The sequence below is a fragment of the Bidens hawaiensis genome, unplaced genomic scaffold (assembly GCF_021521415.1).
Source record: "Bidens hawaiensis isolate Kalapana, Puna unplaced genomic scaffold, B.hawaiensis_p1.1 tig00024894_1, whole genome shotgun sequence".
NCBI lineage: Eukaryota > Viridiplantae > Streptophyta > Magnoliopsida > Asterales > Asteraceae > Bidens > Bidens hawaiensis.
The window spans coordinates 594-18,999 of NW_027493953.1; the positions used below are offsets into that span (position 1 = coordinate 594).

Sequence of the window (18,406 nt, forward strand, 5' to 3'; positions counted from 1 at the left end):
TTGTATTGTTTGGTTGGTGACCGAAGGAAAAGGAAGAGGAAAAGAGCTCAACATGGTCCTGTTGGAATAAAAGGGAAAAGGAAGTGGAAAAAGAATATGTTTTAAAAAATTTCTATGAAGTTATTGAAACATATGAGTTAAAAATTGGAGATAGACTTGAGTTTTCGCCTATAGTCGGGAAGAAAGCGAAACTGAAACTGGAAATCAATATTACCCATCACGATGGGTGATGATGGAGTGGATCATCGATCATCATCGAAGTACATGGCTTCTATAATTATATATTTGTTTAATCTATTTTATTGATGTAACAGATTCTTAATAAGATATAATCTATAAATTAGGATGTTATTATACTATGCAAATTAATAAGCATCCATACCAAGTTACCAACACTCACACATAAAGCACAGAAACGAGTTTAAATGTTCAAAATATTATGTGCATCAGTAAAAATACCACTTTGTTTACAATGCTCAAATGTTCAAGGTCTAGGTTCACTCAGAAACGAGTTTTAACCCGTCGGTTTTCAACTATTAAGCAACAGTTTGCAACTAAATACTTGGATTTCATCCAATCCTGTTCTATATCAAGTAAAAAACCAAACAGCTGCATATCAACGTCCCATTCAGTCATGTTCCGATTGAGCTAAAAAGAAACGCATACGTAACAACAGCGCAAGTGTATTTTTGTTCATAAACCATCAATCTATTGCAACTGTCTTTCTTCCATTGCTAACTCTTCTCTTCTTTTTTATGACAACATCTTCAATCCCAAACAACTTAAATATTCTCTTCTTCTTCCTATCGGGTCTAATGTACCCCATCAATTCTTGCGCACCCATTTCCCGAAACTCTTTGTTAATTTCATATTTTGCTAAATTTGAGCTCTCAACTCGCAGTTCACCAATTTGAGCATTATCATCCAACCGTTCTTTAACAACTTGCATTAACACAAAACTAAGATCTCTAAGCATCTTCAAGTCAACCTTTTTTGACAAAGATTTACGCTTAATAATAGATACCTTTCGGGTACGTTTATTTTTCAGGATTGAATATTGTGCCCGGATCGCCAACTTTTTCAGACTAACGAGTACATCGAGCTCGGATTTGGAGAGGGAACATAACCAACGGACATCTTCAATCCGGTTTTTTCCCAGCATCTTATCTTTTTTCATTGTGACAAATTTTGTTGTTTTGGCACAAGAACATTTATTCCTGCACAGAGGGCCAGTATTAGTAAAAGAATGTTGATTAAGAAGATAAACGTTGCGTAGTACGGGGTGTTTGGATGTTTGTTTGAAAGTGATTGTGATGTTAAATAATAAGAATCAAATAATCAGTTTCAATTATGTGTGTGCATTAAACCGAAAATCCTAAAAAACCTGACTGAAAGAAAACGAACCAAAACAAAAACCAACAGTTTGGTTTGTTGTTTTGGTAAAAACTGAACTTCGGTTTTGCGTGTAATTAAAATCGAAAAAAAGTGAACCAATCTTACAGATTTTCATTTTTAAATTTAAGTAATTTATAATAATTTTATATATACTTCAACCTACATAGTTTAGCACAAATGTATAACAATCAAAATAATTTAGGCCAAAATCTATTATTTTTACCATTTATTTTCGGCCCAAAACTTTTAAGCCGAAAGGGCAAAACCAAAACCGCACTGAACCCACAACAAAAACCGGAAAAAAAAAACAAAACAAAACAATTTTCAAAACTGAAAAACCAAAATTTTAGTTTTTAGTATGGTTTTATTTAGCTCAAACTCGGCCCATCCCCAAAAATATACACCAGCTATCATGTCACATCATACGGGCGGTATGATCCTTTTATACCCAATCGCTAATCATTTGTTTGTCGGTTAAGAGCATGTTTGGAGTTGAGTTTGAAAACAGCTTATTGGCTTTTTTAAAAAGCCATGATTTGACTCTTTCAAAAAGTTAAAATAAAAAGGATTTTTGTAATGGCCAAACACCTTTTAACATTACTTATTGGTTTTTTGAAAAAGCCAATAAGGTGTTTTCACACTCAATCCCATGCTCTAACAAGTCAAAAGGCATGTATGGCGTTTCTAGTGTTTAAAGTTAGAATGGCTACATAATCAGCAATATTATTCTAAATAAACAGAAAACTAAAAGTAAAAGAGTAAAATCTATTCATTCAAATTAAAAGGCGTTTATTGAGCATCAAACCGTTTAAAATTTAAACCCCTAAAACCCTAAACAGAGAGCTGACATATTAATTTCAATAAGATTGATCAAGCATATATTTTCTCTTTAAATTGTTTATTACTGTTTACCTAAATAATGGAATTTGCCATTGAGGATGTTGCTGTGGCGGCCGGAGACGACGGCGAATAAAACCTAACAATGATTGGAAAACCGGTTCGGATTCAAAAGGAGCTTCGAGAGGATTTGTAGTAATCCGGTTCAGATGGATCGCAATATTACCGGCTTGGATATAAAAGCCCGGGCTACTTTAGTTTGGTTGGGCCTTCTTTTCTTATTCACTAGAATCTATCTATAATATATATAAACGAAAACCCAAAAATCCTACGTGTCGTGATATGCTCGCTCGCTCCTTTTATGGAAGCCACCAGATTGCTTGATTTTTAAATGTAGGTCTCTCATTGATTTAACCCAAATTCATGGGTATGGATCTTACCAAAACCATATAGCTTTTAAACGGGTTATAACATCTCATTAAATTAAAAATTAATCTTTCCAATTATCTGATATGAAAATCCTATAAAATAGGAATATACTAAAATTTAATATTCAATTTAAAAAGAAAAAGATATTATTTATAATTAATAAACAATTTTATAGTAAAAAACATAAGCGGGTCATGGGTCATCAAATGCATATAGCTTTTAAACGGGTTATAACATATCATTTATTTATGAAACCATTTTATCATCAAAATTTAAGTATATTATTAATTTTCTTACAATAAAGAAAACTAAAATCCAAAAAATAAGTATTAAAAAACAAAAAATGTAAAACAACTATTCTCTCAAGCCATCAGATTGATTTATTTGTAAATGAAGGCTTCTCACACATTTGACCCGAATTCACGGGTAAATGTCTCACCAAACCCAGATAGCTCTTAAACCGGTTATAACATCTCATTATATTAAAAAATAATCTCATCAAATGTTTGATATGAAAATCCTATAAAATAGGGATATACTAAAAATTAATATCTTATTTTATTTAAAAAAAGATATTATTTATAATTAAGAAACAATTTTATAATAAAGAAAATAAACGGGTAATGGGTATCACCAAACCCATATAGCTTTTAAACCGGATTATAGCATATCATTTATTTGTGAAACCATTTCATCATCAAAGCTCAAGTGTATTAATTATTAACTTTTACAATAAATAAAATTAAAATCCAAATATACATATATAAATATTAAAAACGAATAATGTAAAACAACCCCCGTAATACGGGGGATAAAATCTAGTAAATAAATAATTGAAGAAAGAGATGGCCTTTAATCTTTATTTATGTGGCCTTTGTAAAAGTGGAGAGCTCAAAATTCATACAAGTGGGCGTCCTGTTATCAAGACTTCCAAGAGTAATAATAATCTTGGATATTCTAACCAACTCTTGGCTCTTGGGAACAAGAAGTGATACTCTTTGATCAGTTATATTTTTTCACAAAACATTACAAAGAAACCTTAGTAAATAAGGAGTATACAATGTTGTCCTGCAGGTTTGCTTATATCTTTCGGTCTATTTTGTCTAATCTTCTATGATAGGTTCTTGAAACTGTTAGGTTTTTTTAATAAATCAGTCAAATTTCATTAGATTTGATTTCACAAACAACGGCTTTCCCTTCTTTTTACAGGTCACACGTCGAAAAAAACTTTAGTGAGATCACAAGATGTGATTATGTTTTGTTATCTTTGGTGTGGTCTTCTATAAGTTGAACTATGGTCTATACACGTTGTGTTGTCTTCATAGATAATCACAGTGACCTTATTGATTTGTTTTGAATTTTGCATAATTCTTGTATGTGATGAATCATAGGCATTAGTCATAGACATTATGGATCGACATCACACAATGCTATAAGTTTTACATGATATCATGATGTTGAGGGTTTGCTAAATTAAAATGGTTGAACTTTTAACAATACGTTTTGAGTAAATGCTTCAACTTGTAGTAGTCAGTCTTGAAAGGCTAGCTTTGAACCACCGGACATACAGTTGTTATATATTAAGTAAATGACAAAAAATCTCGAGCGCAATAGCCATTTTATATGAAAACAATATCATTTATTCACATTTGCTAGTGAAAAAATTAGCATTTTTTCTTTTTAAATTGGATATTAAATTTTAGTATATCTCTATTTTATAGGATTTTTCTATCAAATAATTGGTAAGATTAATTTTTAATTTAATGAGATGTTATAACCTGTTTAAGAGCAATCTCGTTTTGGTAAGACCCATACCCATGAATTTGGGTTAAATCGTCTCCATTTAAAAATCATGCAATCTGGTGGCTTCCATAAAAGGGGGAAGCGTCCACATCGCGACACGTATGATTATCCTTATTTTATAGGATTTTCATATCAAATAATTGGTAAGATTAATTTTTAATTTAATGAGATGTTATAACCCGTTTAAGAGCTATCTGGATTTGGTAAGACCCATATCCATGAATTTGGGTTAAATCAATGAGAGTCCTCCATTTAAAAATTAAGCAATCTGGTGGCTTCCATAAAAGGAGGGAGCGACCACATCGCGACACGTAGGATCTTTACGGGGGTTGTTTTACATTATTCGTTTTCAATATTTATATATGTATATTTGGATTTTAATTTTATTTATTGTAAGAAAGTTAATAATTAATATATTTGAGGTTTGATGATAAAATGGTTTCACAAATAAATGATATGTTATAATCTGGTTTAAAAGCTATCTGGGTTTGGTAATACTCATTACCCGTTTATTTTATTTATTATAAAATTGTTTCTTAATTATAAATAGTATCTTTTTTGAAAAAATAAAATAGGATATTAATCTTTAGTATATCCTAATTTTATAGGATTTTCATATCAAATATTTTATGAGATTAACTTTTAATATAATGAGATGTTATAACCCGTTTAAGAGCTATCTAGGTTTGGTGAGACGTTTACCCGTGAATTCGGGTCAAATGCGTGAGAAACCCTCATTTACAAATAAAGCAATCTGATGGCTTGAGAGAATTATTGTTTTATATTTTTCGTGTTTTAATAATTATTTTTTGGATTTTAATTTTCTTTATTGTAAGAAAGTTAATAATATACTTAGGGTTTGATGATGAAATAGTTTCATAAATAAATGATATGTTATAATCCGTTTAAAAGCTATCTGGATTTGGTGACCCATGACCCGCTTATGTTTTTTACTATAAAATTGTTTATTATTTACAAATAATCTTTTTCTTTTTAAATTGGATATTAAATTTTAGTATATCCCTATTTTATAGAATTTTCACATCAAATAATTGGTAAAATTAATTTTTAATTTAATGAGATGTTATAACCCATTTAAAAGCTATATGGTTTTGGTAAGACCCATACCCATGAATTTGGGTTAAATCAATGAGAGGCCTCCATTTAAAAATTAAGCAATCTGGTGGCTTCCATGAAATGGGGGAGCGACCACATCACGACACGTAGGATTTTAAGGTTTTCATTTATATATATTATAGATTAATTTTTTTGGAGAATAAAGTTCTTCTCTTTTTTTTTTTATGTTCATCTTTTTCTTTTTAGTTTCAAACTCTACCATAAATTGTTTTCAGTTTTGTCATCTTCACTCAAATGCTCAATCTCTTCACATTAACTCATTAAATACACTAGTTAATTGTAAACTTGTAATGATCTAAAGCGTTACAAAATAGAGTATATACAAAAATAAGAACAGTAAACGGGTCAGGTTGGGTTTGTACGTACCTTAGTGGATAGATCAGTGGCTTGACGGCCGGAAATCGTTTATCTGCCGGATATATATGAGTGGTGTTTGAGAGAGAGACGGATATATATGAGTGGTGTTTGAGAGAGAGACAGAGAGAGTAGTTGAATAGTGAGACAATAGCTTTAAGAAATGGATGTGTGTATTTTGTTTATATTGGATTTTGCAGTAGTTTTAAAACCCGTGTCAAGTAAGACAAATAATTACATAACGTATATGAAAAAATTTATTACATCTATGTTTGTATTTATACTATGTGTAGATAAATAAATTTTATTTATATCACAAAATTTTTTTCTAAATGAACTTAATAAGAATAATGCACGTGCAGAAACGTACCCAAGGACACTCTTTCTATTGAAAATTTCATTCTTAGTGTCATATATGTATAATTGAAAGAATTTTGGTTATTAACTAATTTCGAAATTAGACTTCTCATACAATAGTAGTTCTAACCAATCAGCCTAAATACAGAATAAATGTTACCTTTATTGATATATTTATCAATTTACCACCCATTGAAGGAAATAAGAACATTAAATTGTGACGACGGATGTTCTTCAAGAACTATGTTTTTCTGAGCTACACCAAGAAAAAGATTTTGATAAGTTTCAGGGGCTTCTCGACTTTGTCATTATGAAAACATAAAAAATATCATGTTAACTCGTTCAATTTTGTGAATATTTTGCTTCATTTGAGCATAGTTTTGCATGACATGCTTCCAACACAATGAAAAATACTATTGTATAACACAATTTTGTAAAACACAATTTGTAAAAAACCCACTAATTTTTTTTTAATTTTTATATTACAATATGGTACTCATATAAAAGATAAAAAAAAACACTCGTTATTATGGTGATTTATTTTTCAATAAAACGTCGTAAAAAAAGTTATGGACGTTTTAAAATGATGGGGGAATTTGGCATGTGGCTTGCATGTGGAGAGAGAAAGTCAACAAATGTGTTATTCCTTTTATACCCTTCCCCTTATGTTCACACTTGATTTCCCCATAAATTAATCTCAACACTCCATGTTCAAAATCAATGGATAAGATTACTTCTTATCCTTCCTACAAAAATTATACTTCTTATTATTACATTTTAACATATATATAGTTTACTAAATTAACCGAAAAAAATAAATAGATAGATATAAAGTGTATATTATAATTTTAAATTTATATGACAATTTACAACAACAACAACAATAATAGATAAATTGATTGATTTAAAAAAATTGGATCGCCTTTTGAGCATATATTTATAATTTAATGATCAAAAAATTACTTTGTAAAATGAAAGCATATTCGAGTTTTGTTTTTCTTTGCAATCTTCTATAATATACATAGTACGATATGTTAATGATAACATTTGAAACTATATTTTTTTCAATCTTTAACCGACATGGTTTGTTGTTAATTTTTTGATTTCACCAAGTATTTTGGAATATATAGTAAAATAATATACTAATATTTTTTTTTATAAAAATGTTTAGATATAATATAAATAGAGTATAAAAAAAGTGAATAATTTTTAATCTATTACTTATATTAGGGTCAATTAAGTTTTGAAGGGAAAAGAATTGTGAGAATTAACCAAAATGATGATAAATATTATTTTACTTTATTAGAATAGGTAGATGATAGCGACCACATACAAGAAGATACAAACAAAAACAACATCCCTGCCCCAATAGGGATATATATATCTGGATATTCTACATAATAGTTGTAAGAGCATTCTCAATGGGTTATCCATGCCTATCTCTATTTCTAAAATTTTAAAAAATCATCTAAATAACCATTCCAACACTTTCTCTATCTCCAAACTTGATTTTTAAATTTCAGTGAAATGGTATAGGAAGACTCCAAATTTAGTGTGTTGCCACAACACTCCATTTTCAACTACCATTCTATAAATATATATTGGAAATCAATTTATATTGAAAATGATAATAAGACAAAATAGTTGGAGTCAAAATTATAAATGGAAAAGAGAGAAAAAATAATAAAAAAGAATATAGAGATGAGAATGGAGAATGAGTTGGAGGAAGTTTTTAGAAAATGATGTATAAATTAAAGAAAATAGTTGGTCAACTAAAAGCATACGAGAGTGTCAACTAAAAATAGTTTGTGAGAACATAGGTTTTAATAAAATAAGTTTTAAGTTGAAAGCATTCCATATGTGTTAAGTTACTTGTATACTTTGTGATTACAACCAAACCTCTAACACGTTTAGTGAATCGTCTAATCCACGATTAGACTATTATGTTTAATGTTTAATAATCGTCGGATTCTGAACACACAGGCCTTTACCTGAGGCTTGCGTGGGCGGGGTCGGGCCATGAGATCTATCATCATACTACCACGGGTTTAACAAGTTAATGGTTGTCAATGCAAATATGTATACACTAGTAATGATCACCATAATGAATATTATGAAATAAAGCTTGAATCAAATAGTATGTAAAACAAATTGATTATGCATGTTTTCCACCTCAAAGTATAAAATGTTTAAAAGCATGTAAAAGGGACTATGAACTCACCTTTGTTTTTGATGAATTGAGACTTGCTACATTTTAGTTTAGAGCCCTAATGATCAATAAAGTTGTTATTAGGATGTTATTTTATTTCGGTGGAATAAAATATTCGACCTCGGGTTCCCAGGAAAAGGTAAGTGGGTCCATTCTCGCACGGACACACCACTTGGTTTTTCCTTAGGTCATAGCCTTGGTGACAGAACCCTTGGTGAATATCTATAGATTTGGTGTTTGTTTGGAAGTATAATTGGATTTTGTGGTCTCATGTGATAACTTTATGGTTTAGGGTTTTAGATTATATTTTCTAGAAAAGAATAGGTTGCTTGCTGTTCAAGACACGAATTTTTATAAATAGTTAACCTTTGAGTTAGATTACGAAAATTTTGTATCTTGTAACCATATGAATTCCTTAACTTATATATTTTTATAAGATTTAAGTTTTTAGTAAAAAAAATATATAATTCGTAGTCAGTTTAGTAGAAAAATCACTAAAAATCGATACTTCAACGAATTAAGGTGATTCCAGTTGGATAATTTTTCAAATTCACATTTATACAATATATCAAAAATTTGGGTAATAATTCGTAAACATGGATGAGTTATGATATTTGTTTTGAGACCAAAGTTTTCTGTAAGGATTTTCACCAAGACCCTTTGTTAAAAAAAAATATTAAAAATGTTTTTAAATTTTATAAAATGTTACACCAAAAATTACAGAGACACTGGCACATAAAGAACCAATTTAGGTTTTTGAAATTCGTGATTTGGATACATTATGACCAAGATATAAGCATTGAAATAAAAGGTTTTTCTGCATAATGAAAGAACAAAACATTAAATGGAAATCAGAACTTACTAGGAAGGAAACGAGTTGTGAATCTTTCAGAGGATGAGGATCACGATTTGCAACTTTGGGGCTTTGGAATATGCAGGCTTGGAATGAATTTTGAGGTTGCTAGGGACTTCTATTTATATGGGTGTTTAGAGAGAGATTAAGATGAATTAGAGATAGAATTTGACTAGGTTTTGAATTTAAAATTTGGATAAGGAAAATCTTGGAGATCAAAAATAGAATATTCTAGAAAATTCCATTTTGATTTAAGTTAAATTAATAATGATAAAATTTTAATGTTACATGTTATAAAATATTAATCTAGGTATTCCCGGTTACAATTGTCACATTAACGATTAAGCATGTATATGATAAAATGAACATAGAATCATGTAATTGTGCATATAATAATAGTTTAGAAATAAATAATAGGGGCATTTACATATTTTCCCTTCCTAAACTTTGAAATTACATATTTTCCAAGGGAAAATATGTAAAAATCCCTAAATATATGATTCCATAATAATATAGATGGTGAACTAATACACGAAAATTATTAAATATAAGTATAAAAGACTAGCGATTTCATGCATGGAAATGCAAAGATGTTACAATAAGTATCATGGATAGACATTTATATTAATATTGAATATTTAAAGTTACTATCTAGTGAATCTTTTAGACTTCTTGATGAATAGAAAGCATTGTGTTAGTGATTCATGTCCAAGTATCATCTTTGGCAATAATATGTGCGTTGTCATGTCGAAACCAAACTCGTGCCAGATGCATAAACCTGACTTTTTGCATATTAAAGTTCTAAAACTGCAAATTTACAATAGAAGACATATATACAAATGTGTATAAAATAATTATTATATATAAAATTGAACGAGTCAACATGACTTGGCTCGAGCCAAACATATCCGCGGGTATGGCCAGAATAGATTAAACCCAAGTTCTTATATTATAACATTACAATGATATTTATGCTGCTGATTTGGAATTTGGATGCAAAGTTTGTGATATTGTGGAGAATGGAAACTGCAGTTATTCCCTATTGTGTGGCTGTTTAGATTTTGGTTATTTTATTTATATTTTAATTTGCATATTAATGGTCTTTCATATTTTGGCTGCTAATTATATTGGTTTGCTGCGAATTTTGGCAGTATCATTTCTGCTTGGAGATTTTGGTTTTGATGATTGTTGCTGAATGCTATTAATAGTAGCCTGCAAGTTTTTGTTATAGTTTTACATTTATAGTGGGCTCGCTATTATGTGTTTACTTCTCATATGGGCTTGATTTGTTTTGTCATATATAGAGCCATAGAGGTGTACAGAATACCCGGTTCCGAACCCGACTAAGAACTGGTTTTAACTGTACCCAACCCACGGGTACGGCTTGGTATAGGATTTCTCCCCGAAATCGTACCTGGAACCGGAATCGAACCGGACCCACCGGAACCAAAACCTGAAATACCCGGTCAAAACCTGACCCTACCCGAAACCCCAAAAAAACCACGGAAAACCCGGTCAAATACCTGACTATACCCGCAACTGGTTCCTACCCAACCCGATTTTGACTTTTGTTGACCATACTCGGAACTAGTTTCTGAAAATACCCGGTTTGTGCATTTCTGGCATGTATATTAGCCTCAAGTTAAGGGTTTTGTGGCTTTGTTGATTTTTAGCCTTAGTCTATCTCTTGGGCTAACTGGCTAGCCAAAAGTTTATTTTTTTTATTAGTAAGATTTGTCATACTCTTTAGTAAATAAAACTGCTTGAATTTTATGTTAGTTTTATGTCGTGTCAGATATAATAACTAATGGACAACGATCAATATATGGTAAAATATCTGTACATCTTAACAAATGGTAAAGTTTGAACTTGTTAGGATTCAACTTATTGATGTCTAGTGTTGCCACACAACATGACAAATCATTTGGCATGTTAGCAACAAAGGATTATGTTTATCGAAATGACCTTGCGATGAACACTACATAAAATCTCAAAAATAGCATGTTCACTGTTGAAGGCACAAGTTTTAAATAATGTATAAGTATTGTACTCAACCGAAAAACACAAGAAACTAGGCCATGCTAAGGCCGGTGGGTACACCGTATACACCACTTTGGACCAGTGAGGGGTCCTACGTGACACATAAATTTGAGAATGGTCTCATTTGAACACCACCCCATGTATACTATCTCTCGCGTGAAATGAGGAGAATGATCGTGGTCGTTCAAATCATTCCCACCTATATACCATCTAATTCAATCAATTTTTTTTCTTTATTCTTTTTTCTTTTCTTTATCACTTATTTATATTATTAAATAATTTAATTATGAAAAATGAGGATAATTATCCACACCATTGGATGAAGGTACAGCTAAATAACAGAAGAAAGAAAAACTGAAGTGACAAATGAGGAAGAATTATTCAAATAAATCATACCTTTTAGGCTAAGAATGTGTATTAAATGTATGCAACAATGCATACAAAGGTATAGTTAGTAGCATACGCTTTATAAAAGTATAGTAAGTAATACGCATTTCAGCAATACATCATTGTTGACACATATCGTAGTACTTTGTTAACAATCTATTGATAAGTTTATTATTAATTTTTTTTGTATTTTGCTTAATTATTAAATATAATTTTTTCATAATTTTTTCATAATTATCTGTATAGTATACAAGCTATTAATTTTTTATTAGTTTAAACTTTACAGTAACATATAATTGTAATGTATGAGTGCCGGTGTCCCGATGATTGAGTGTTATGTGCCTTATGTCCAAGGCTTGATGCAAAACTACTATCGAGCCGAGGGTCTCACCGGAAGCAGTCTCTATATCCCTATGGGATAGAGGTAAGGCTGTCTACATCTTACCCTCCTCAGACCCTACCATAACATTGCTATTGGTGAGATATACTGAGTACGATGATGATGATGATGATCGGTATAAAATGAAAGTAAATATAGAATTATAATATACAAAAAAAAAATGTTATTGGTTCATTGGTTTATCCCGGATTCTTTGCTGACAAGCATCAAATCGTCCCATGGGACTCAGCCTTTCTAAACTCTGATTTGGCTTCATTATAGTTCATAACTTCATATCCACCGACCTCATTATTATATTGGTGATATTATAAGACGATAATTTAGTGGTAACTAAGCCCATAAGAGGTTGTGAGATACGTGATATTTTAGTTAGCAACGGCTAAAAGCTATTTGGGATTGAATTTGAAAAATGTTTATTGGTGTTTTTAAAAAGCAAATAAGTTAAAAGATGTTTGACAATCACAAAAATCTTTTTTAGTTTATCTTTTTAAAATGGTTCAAAAATAGTTTTTCAAAAGCCCTAAAACCTAGCTTTTCAAAAAGCCAATAATCCAAAATCCCAAACATGCTATAGCTTGTTAAAAAAAACTCAATCCAAAACCCTAAACCCATCTCCCTAAACTGTTTTAATCGCTGCTTTTTAGGTTTGGGATTTTATAAAACATAATTGTTACAATTATCAAAGTTACATACACCGCTTTCACTCATTGTATTTATATTATGTGTTTTTAATTTCTAATGATGGTGCCTTCTTTTATTATTGTTTAATGGTATTTTTATTAAGTAATGAGCTTTGCCCGTATAGGACTACATGCAATGGCTTAGTTTTGTAAGAAAGACGAGTCCCACGTCTAATATAACAACCCCCCTCCCCCGCCTTAGTTTGGGTTTGTTGCAGTGGCGAATTCATGAATTTTGTTTAAATGGTGCACTAATTTAAGATGTTTCAATTTAATGGACCCCATATATTAGGGATGAGCTTGGTACCGTACCGGTACCGAAAATCCTGATCTCGAAAATCGCAAATTTTTGGTACCGGTACCGAAATGTTCGGTTCAGTACCGATACGGTACTGGAAAATACCGGTATTGTACCGGTCCCGAAAACTCAAAACATTGGTATCAAATACCAAATCGGTACCGATTTTTCAGTATCGGTACCGGTTCGGTACCATACCGATTTTTGCTCATCTCTACTGTATAGCCCTATAAGAGCATTCTCATCCCACTCCCTATCTCCAAACAAAAAAGTACACTAAAACTCACTTTATTTTCTCTCTCCATTTCAATTAAATAATACTTTTTATATCTTTTGTCATTACCTTTTCTCTTTCCTTCACTCACAACCACTTTCAAAATACATTAAAAAATTATAGGGGATGAATAGTAACTTTTCAAATATATAGAAAAATCACTACTTTTTTAAAACATAGAAAACTCTTCACTCACAACACCCTAAATCACTCTCTAATTTAAAAAAACACCCTCACATAATATGAGGGGTTGGATGAGAATGCTTTAAGGACGTATTAGGGAGTGTTTGGGTGCCCCTAATAGGACCCTTTAAAAACATGTTTGTACCGATTCTATGGGTTAACACATGCATACTAATAAAAATATAAATTGTTTATAGGTGTCAGAGAGTAGAGTTGAATGGTGTGTCTAGGAGACTATGGATGTGTGTTTTTATTTTGGTTAGGCTGATGGGTGTGGGGTTTCAACGGGGGCGCTAGAGCCCCTCCGCTCGCGCCCCCAGGCGCTAACACCACACCACCGGAGCGCTAACGGGGCGCTAACGCGAAAAACAATGCAGGCGTGAGCTGGTTAGCGGGAGAAGAGAGAGAGGAGCACACCTTTTGAGGTATTTTGGACCGTTGGGAGCCGAAAAAAACAAAAAAAAAAATATATTTTCTATATAGGTCTACGGAAAAGAGCCGTTGAGCTCATATTAAATTAAAAAAAAAATATTTTCTTAAACTATAAATATATACCTTTATAAAATATACTTCATTTTACAATTATACACCTTTCCTTCTAAAATCCTCTCAAAACTAACACAAAAAAAATGTCGTTGTTTGAATATATTTATAAAAAAATAAAAAAAAAAAATTTCGCTGGAGCCCCTGCTGGAGCCCCTCCACACCAGGGGCCAGGGCTCCAACGGAGGCTCCAACAACCCCCTTATCCAGTTTCTCTCTCTGCCACACGTCATAATATTATTGGTTGGAGCCCCCACTAAAGCCCCCATTAAAGCCCCCCACACCCCTCAGCCTTATGGTTGAAGATTGTTGATGGATTTTAATGTTTGTACTTTGCACTGGTTAATGGTTATCACTTTTATCATAAAGGCCACACCCAACAACTCTTGCTTTTATTTCCATTCATTTTCGATTATTTCGTTCTAAAATTTTATTTTAAGCTAAATGGGAGTTTTCTATTGTTTTTGTTTGTCACTTGCTACTCCTTTCAATAAAATTGGTTCGTTAAAAAACCATAACGGTTGCTTTTAACTTTTTTTACTTTGTTTGGTAAAGAATATCATTTCTACTTCGATGGATGATAAACTGGTTAAAGTGTGAGGCCATGAGTTCGAATCTTAAAAAGTGTAAAAGTTTAGTAGTTAAAAAAATAAATAACCTAAGTTAATAGAATAATAATAAATTTCTTTCTACAAGGAAAAACATTAAATTGAACATTGACTCAACCAAAGTTTGTCAAAATAAATATGGGTAGCGTTTGAAGTGTAGGTTTACAGGAAAAAAAGGTAATGTAGTATATGACACATGGTTGAACGTATGAGCTTTAGATGTTTCTCGTTTTAGCGGGACCCACATTTGCATCAATGAAAGGCTGGCATTAGGGTTGGCATATCGTGTATACCCGTACAACGATAATATATGAACACGATAAAGCACGAACACAAAACATGGTATGTACACGACACGAAAAATTATCGTGTACCTGTATCCCAAACCCGAACACGAATCTACTAATACCATGTATACACGATAATACACGAACCTGCTAATACTGGTGGTGCCGCTACAAATGTGAGGAGGTCAAACTGCTGGAGAATCGAAGATGTGGAGAGGTAGGTCTGAGAATCGAAGGGCTGCGACTACCAGAGATGTGGAGGGAACCCACCGGACTACCAAAGATCCGGAGAAAGAAAATCAGAGAAGGGTTTCTACACCGTCTGCTTATGTTGGAATGGAATGATGTTGCGTCGTGTTCGATTGTTTGGTATAAAAAATTAGGGTATATAACATACTACATTGTTTTGTTTTTTTTATTTATCATAAAATATAATCAGGAATTATTGGATAACAGATAAAACAGATATACAAATAGCCTTTGAAAACTGTGACAAAGCGAACACAAAAACGGAAAAAACCCCATTTAGCTTAAAATAATTTTTGTTCGAAATAAACAAAAATTAAAAGAAAAGTAGCCAATAGGTGGAGACAAGGTCTTTGAATGTACCTTTGCAGTGACAATTCACTGAAAAGTGAAAGAGAAATATAATTGATACCTTAATTTTATGTTTCAACTACAAACAAACTACAATGTAAATTTGTTTTTCTTTTTCTGCTATCTATATGCTTGTGTATAATCTCGAATTCATTTCATCTATATTTTCAACGATATTCACTGAAAAATAATATTTTAAATTTAAAAGTTTATACAATTTATTACATTGATGATCCTCAAACCATACCATTCCCGTATAATGCTTGTTTTTGTTTATAACTATATAAATTACTTTTAGATATGTTTCTACTCAGATTTTTGTCTAAAAGTTTAGACTTTAGAGTGACCTATTCATAAATACAAGGTTTTCCTTAAACATAGAATTAGTATTAAATTATTGATTATCGAGCGTCGGTACCATCACTGATGGACTCGGAAAGGTTTTTTACGGAGGTCAGAAGTTTTTGAGTGTCGGGCGTCTACCGACGACTATTAAAAAAATTCCCGGTCTGATATGGATCGGGGAAGGTAACATTGGGGTAAGTTATAAGACTCCACGCTATGGGCGCGGTAGAGGGGAATAATGGGCACCGAAAGAGGAGGAACACCGCCGGGGGGCGCAGTGGAGGCGGGCGCGGAGGGGGGGGGGAGCCATCCGGACGACCGGCGCCCTCTCTCTCTCTTACTCTCATCCACACACATACATATATATTTATATATATAATACATATATATTTATATACATAATGAGGTTTTAACCATAGCGGGGCGTTATGAAGAAGGGTTTCGAAGCCTCCGGTGTCCACGTGGCACTGACTTGGCACTGTGAAGGGGCTTCGATGCCTCTCACCATAGCATACAGCCTAATTATTTTTTCTTAATGGTCGGTAGTTGCGGAACGGAGGTTTTCTTTATGCATTGAATTGGCAATTAGTTATTTGAAAACGGAGTTAATTCAAAATAAGGTTTTCTTTTGGTTATCGTGAGCATTATTGTGTGCCAATACCTTCAATGATGAACTCAAAATTTTTTTTAGGGGGGTTAAAAGTTTTTGAGTGCCAGCCGTACACTGATAAATATTAAAAAAAATTCCCCAATCGGGTATGGATCGGGTCAGGCCATATTGGGTCAGTTTTAATTACTTTCTTGTTAGGGCGAATTGGATTATAATAATATTAACTTAATATAATTTGCCGTTAATATTCTCAACCTAGAAAATAGTTTTACTTTCACACATAGAAATTAGCTTTACTTTCACCCAATTTTTTTCATTGGACCTGTGTTAAAAAAAAACCTAACGACGTTAAGTTTTTTTCAAATTTCAAATTGATAGTTTTAGGTCTTTCGATTGGAATGAGGATGTGAATCGATTGATGTAAAACTTACATCGAAACAGTGCTCCAAACAACTTGACTTTGGTTAATTAAAAGCTTACATACCGGAATTGAAGCATCATTTAGTCGTTTGGACCTCCGTTTGAGGTAAGTTTTACATCAGTCGACTCGTATTTTCATTCTGAACAAAAGCCCTAAAATATCAATTTAAAATTTGGAACCCAAAAAAAAAAAAGAACTTAACTTTGTTAAGTTTTTTTAACGGCGGTCTAATGAAAACAAGGAGTATGAAAGTTGGGACCGATGACAGCTATTTTCTAAATTGGGATTATTATCGGCTAACTACATTAAGTTGGGATTATTAAAATTCAATTTGCCTTCTTATGATCGATAGTATCATAAAGAGAATTTTCAACTAGAGAGTCATAACAATTATTTTTTTTAAAATGTAAGACTATGACTTATAACTTTTTCATAACTCATAATAAAATAAAAATAACTCATAATAAAATAAAAATAGAAAATCCCAAACACCCCTTTAAATTAAAATAAGTCATTTGAAAGGCCCACTCCATTTTAAGTTTCTTATTAAAACGGTTAATGCCAATTCTTTTTTTCAATCATGACCTAGCCATGATGATAAATACCAACCTTTGTTTATGTTTAAAATTTTAAGATAAAGTAGTTATCATTTTATTAAGTTAACATTTTAAAACACGCAAATATAGAAAACAAACATGCTATAAAACAATAACTTAAAAGAAAAAAAAAGTCATTTGTAAGAAATACACATATCGTGAAATTTTTGGTCAAAGAAAAAAAAATGATACTTTTATAAGGTTGATTATTAGATGGTAACAACTTTTATAAGGATATTTATGTTAGATAAACGTTTTATCTTGTATAACCCATCATGAAGAAACACTAAGTGTCCCGGTACAGATTATAGATAATCTGGGGGTTAAGTAATGTTTCCCACGAGAATGAGGTCCAACAGAGACGGTTGTTCTTCAGGGGACCTGCAAAACAAACACCGTAAGCTCGTCACTGAGAAGGGGGGGTTCCTCCTTGTGACCACCCTCCGGCGTGAGAATCAGACTAGATTGCTCTGAATATAAGTGTGTATTAAGAGATTGCTAGATAACTGGATAGCCGATGATCTTACCATTCCAAGATGTTGGAGTATTTATAGCCGAAGGTAGGTTTCCTAGAAGGTACAGCCGGCTGAATAGTATTCCTGTTCTACCAACAGTGGACTATGCACAGGCCATACTGGTTGGTGGATAGGTTACGGCCAACAGTAACAAAGTCGGCTGCACTATTCCACCAACTGTAGATTATGCACGTCCCACCTACTGTGGATTATACGCAGGCCATGCTGGTTGGTGAGTAGGTTACGGC

General features: G+C 32.0%; 1 protein-coding gene across 1 annotated transcript; it reads right to left on the reverse strand.

Annotated features, from left to right (window-relative positions):
- Positions 1–697: 697 nt before the first annotated feature.
- On the reverse strand, positions 698–1,213 carry LOC143570343 (uncharacterized). Its single transcript, XM_077056016.1, has one exon. The coding sequence runs from the start codon at positions 1,175–1,177 to the stop codon at positions 704–706; it is 474 nt and encodes a 157-aa protein (XP_076912131.1). The 5' UTR covers positions 1,178–1,213; the 3' UTR covers positions 698–703.
- Between the last annotated feature and the right edge of the window lie 17,193 nt (positions 1,214–18,406).

Bases quoted from the DNA above. Each gene is read 5' to 3' on its own strand.
- LOC143570343 (XM_077056016.1), bottom strand. From the start codon at position 1,177: ATGAAAAAAGATAAGATGCTGGGAAAAAACCGGATTGAAGATGTCCGT.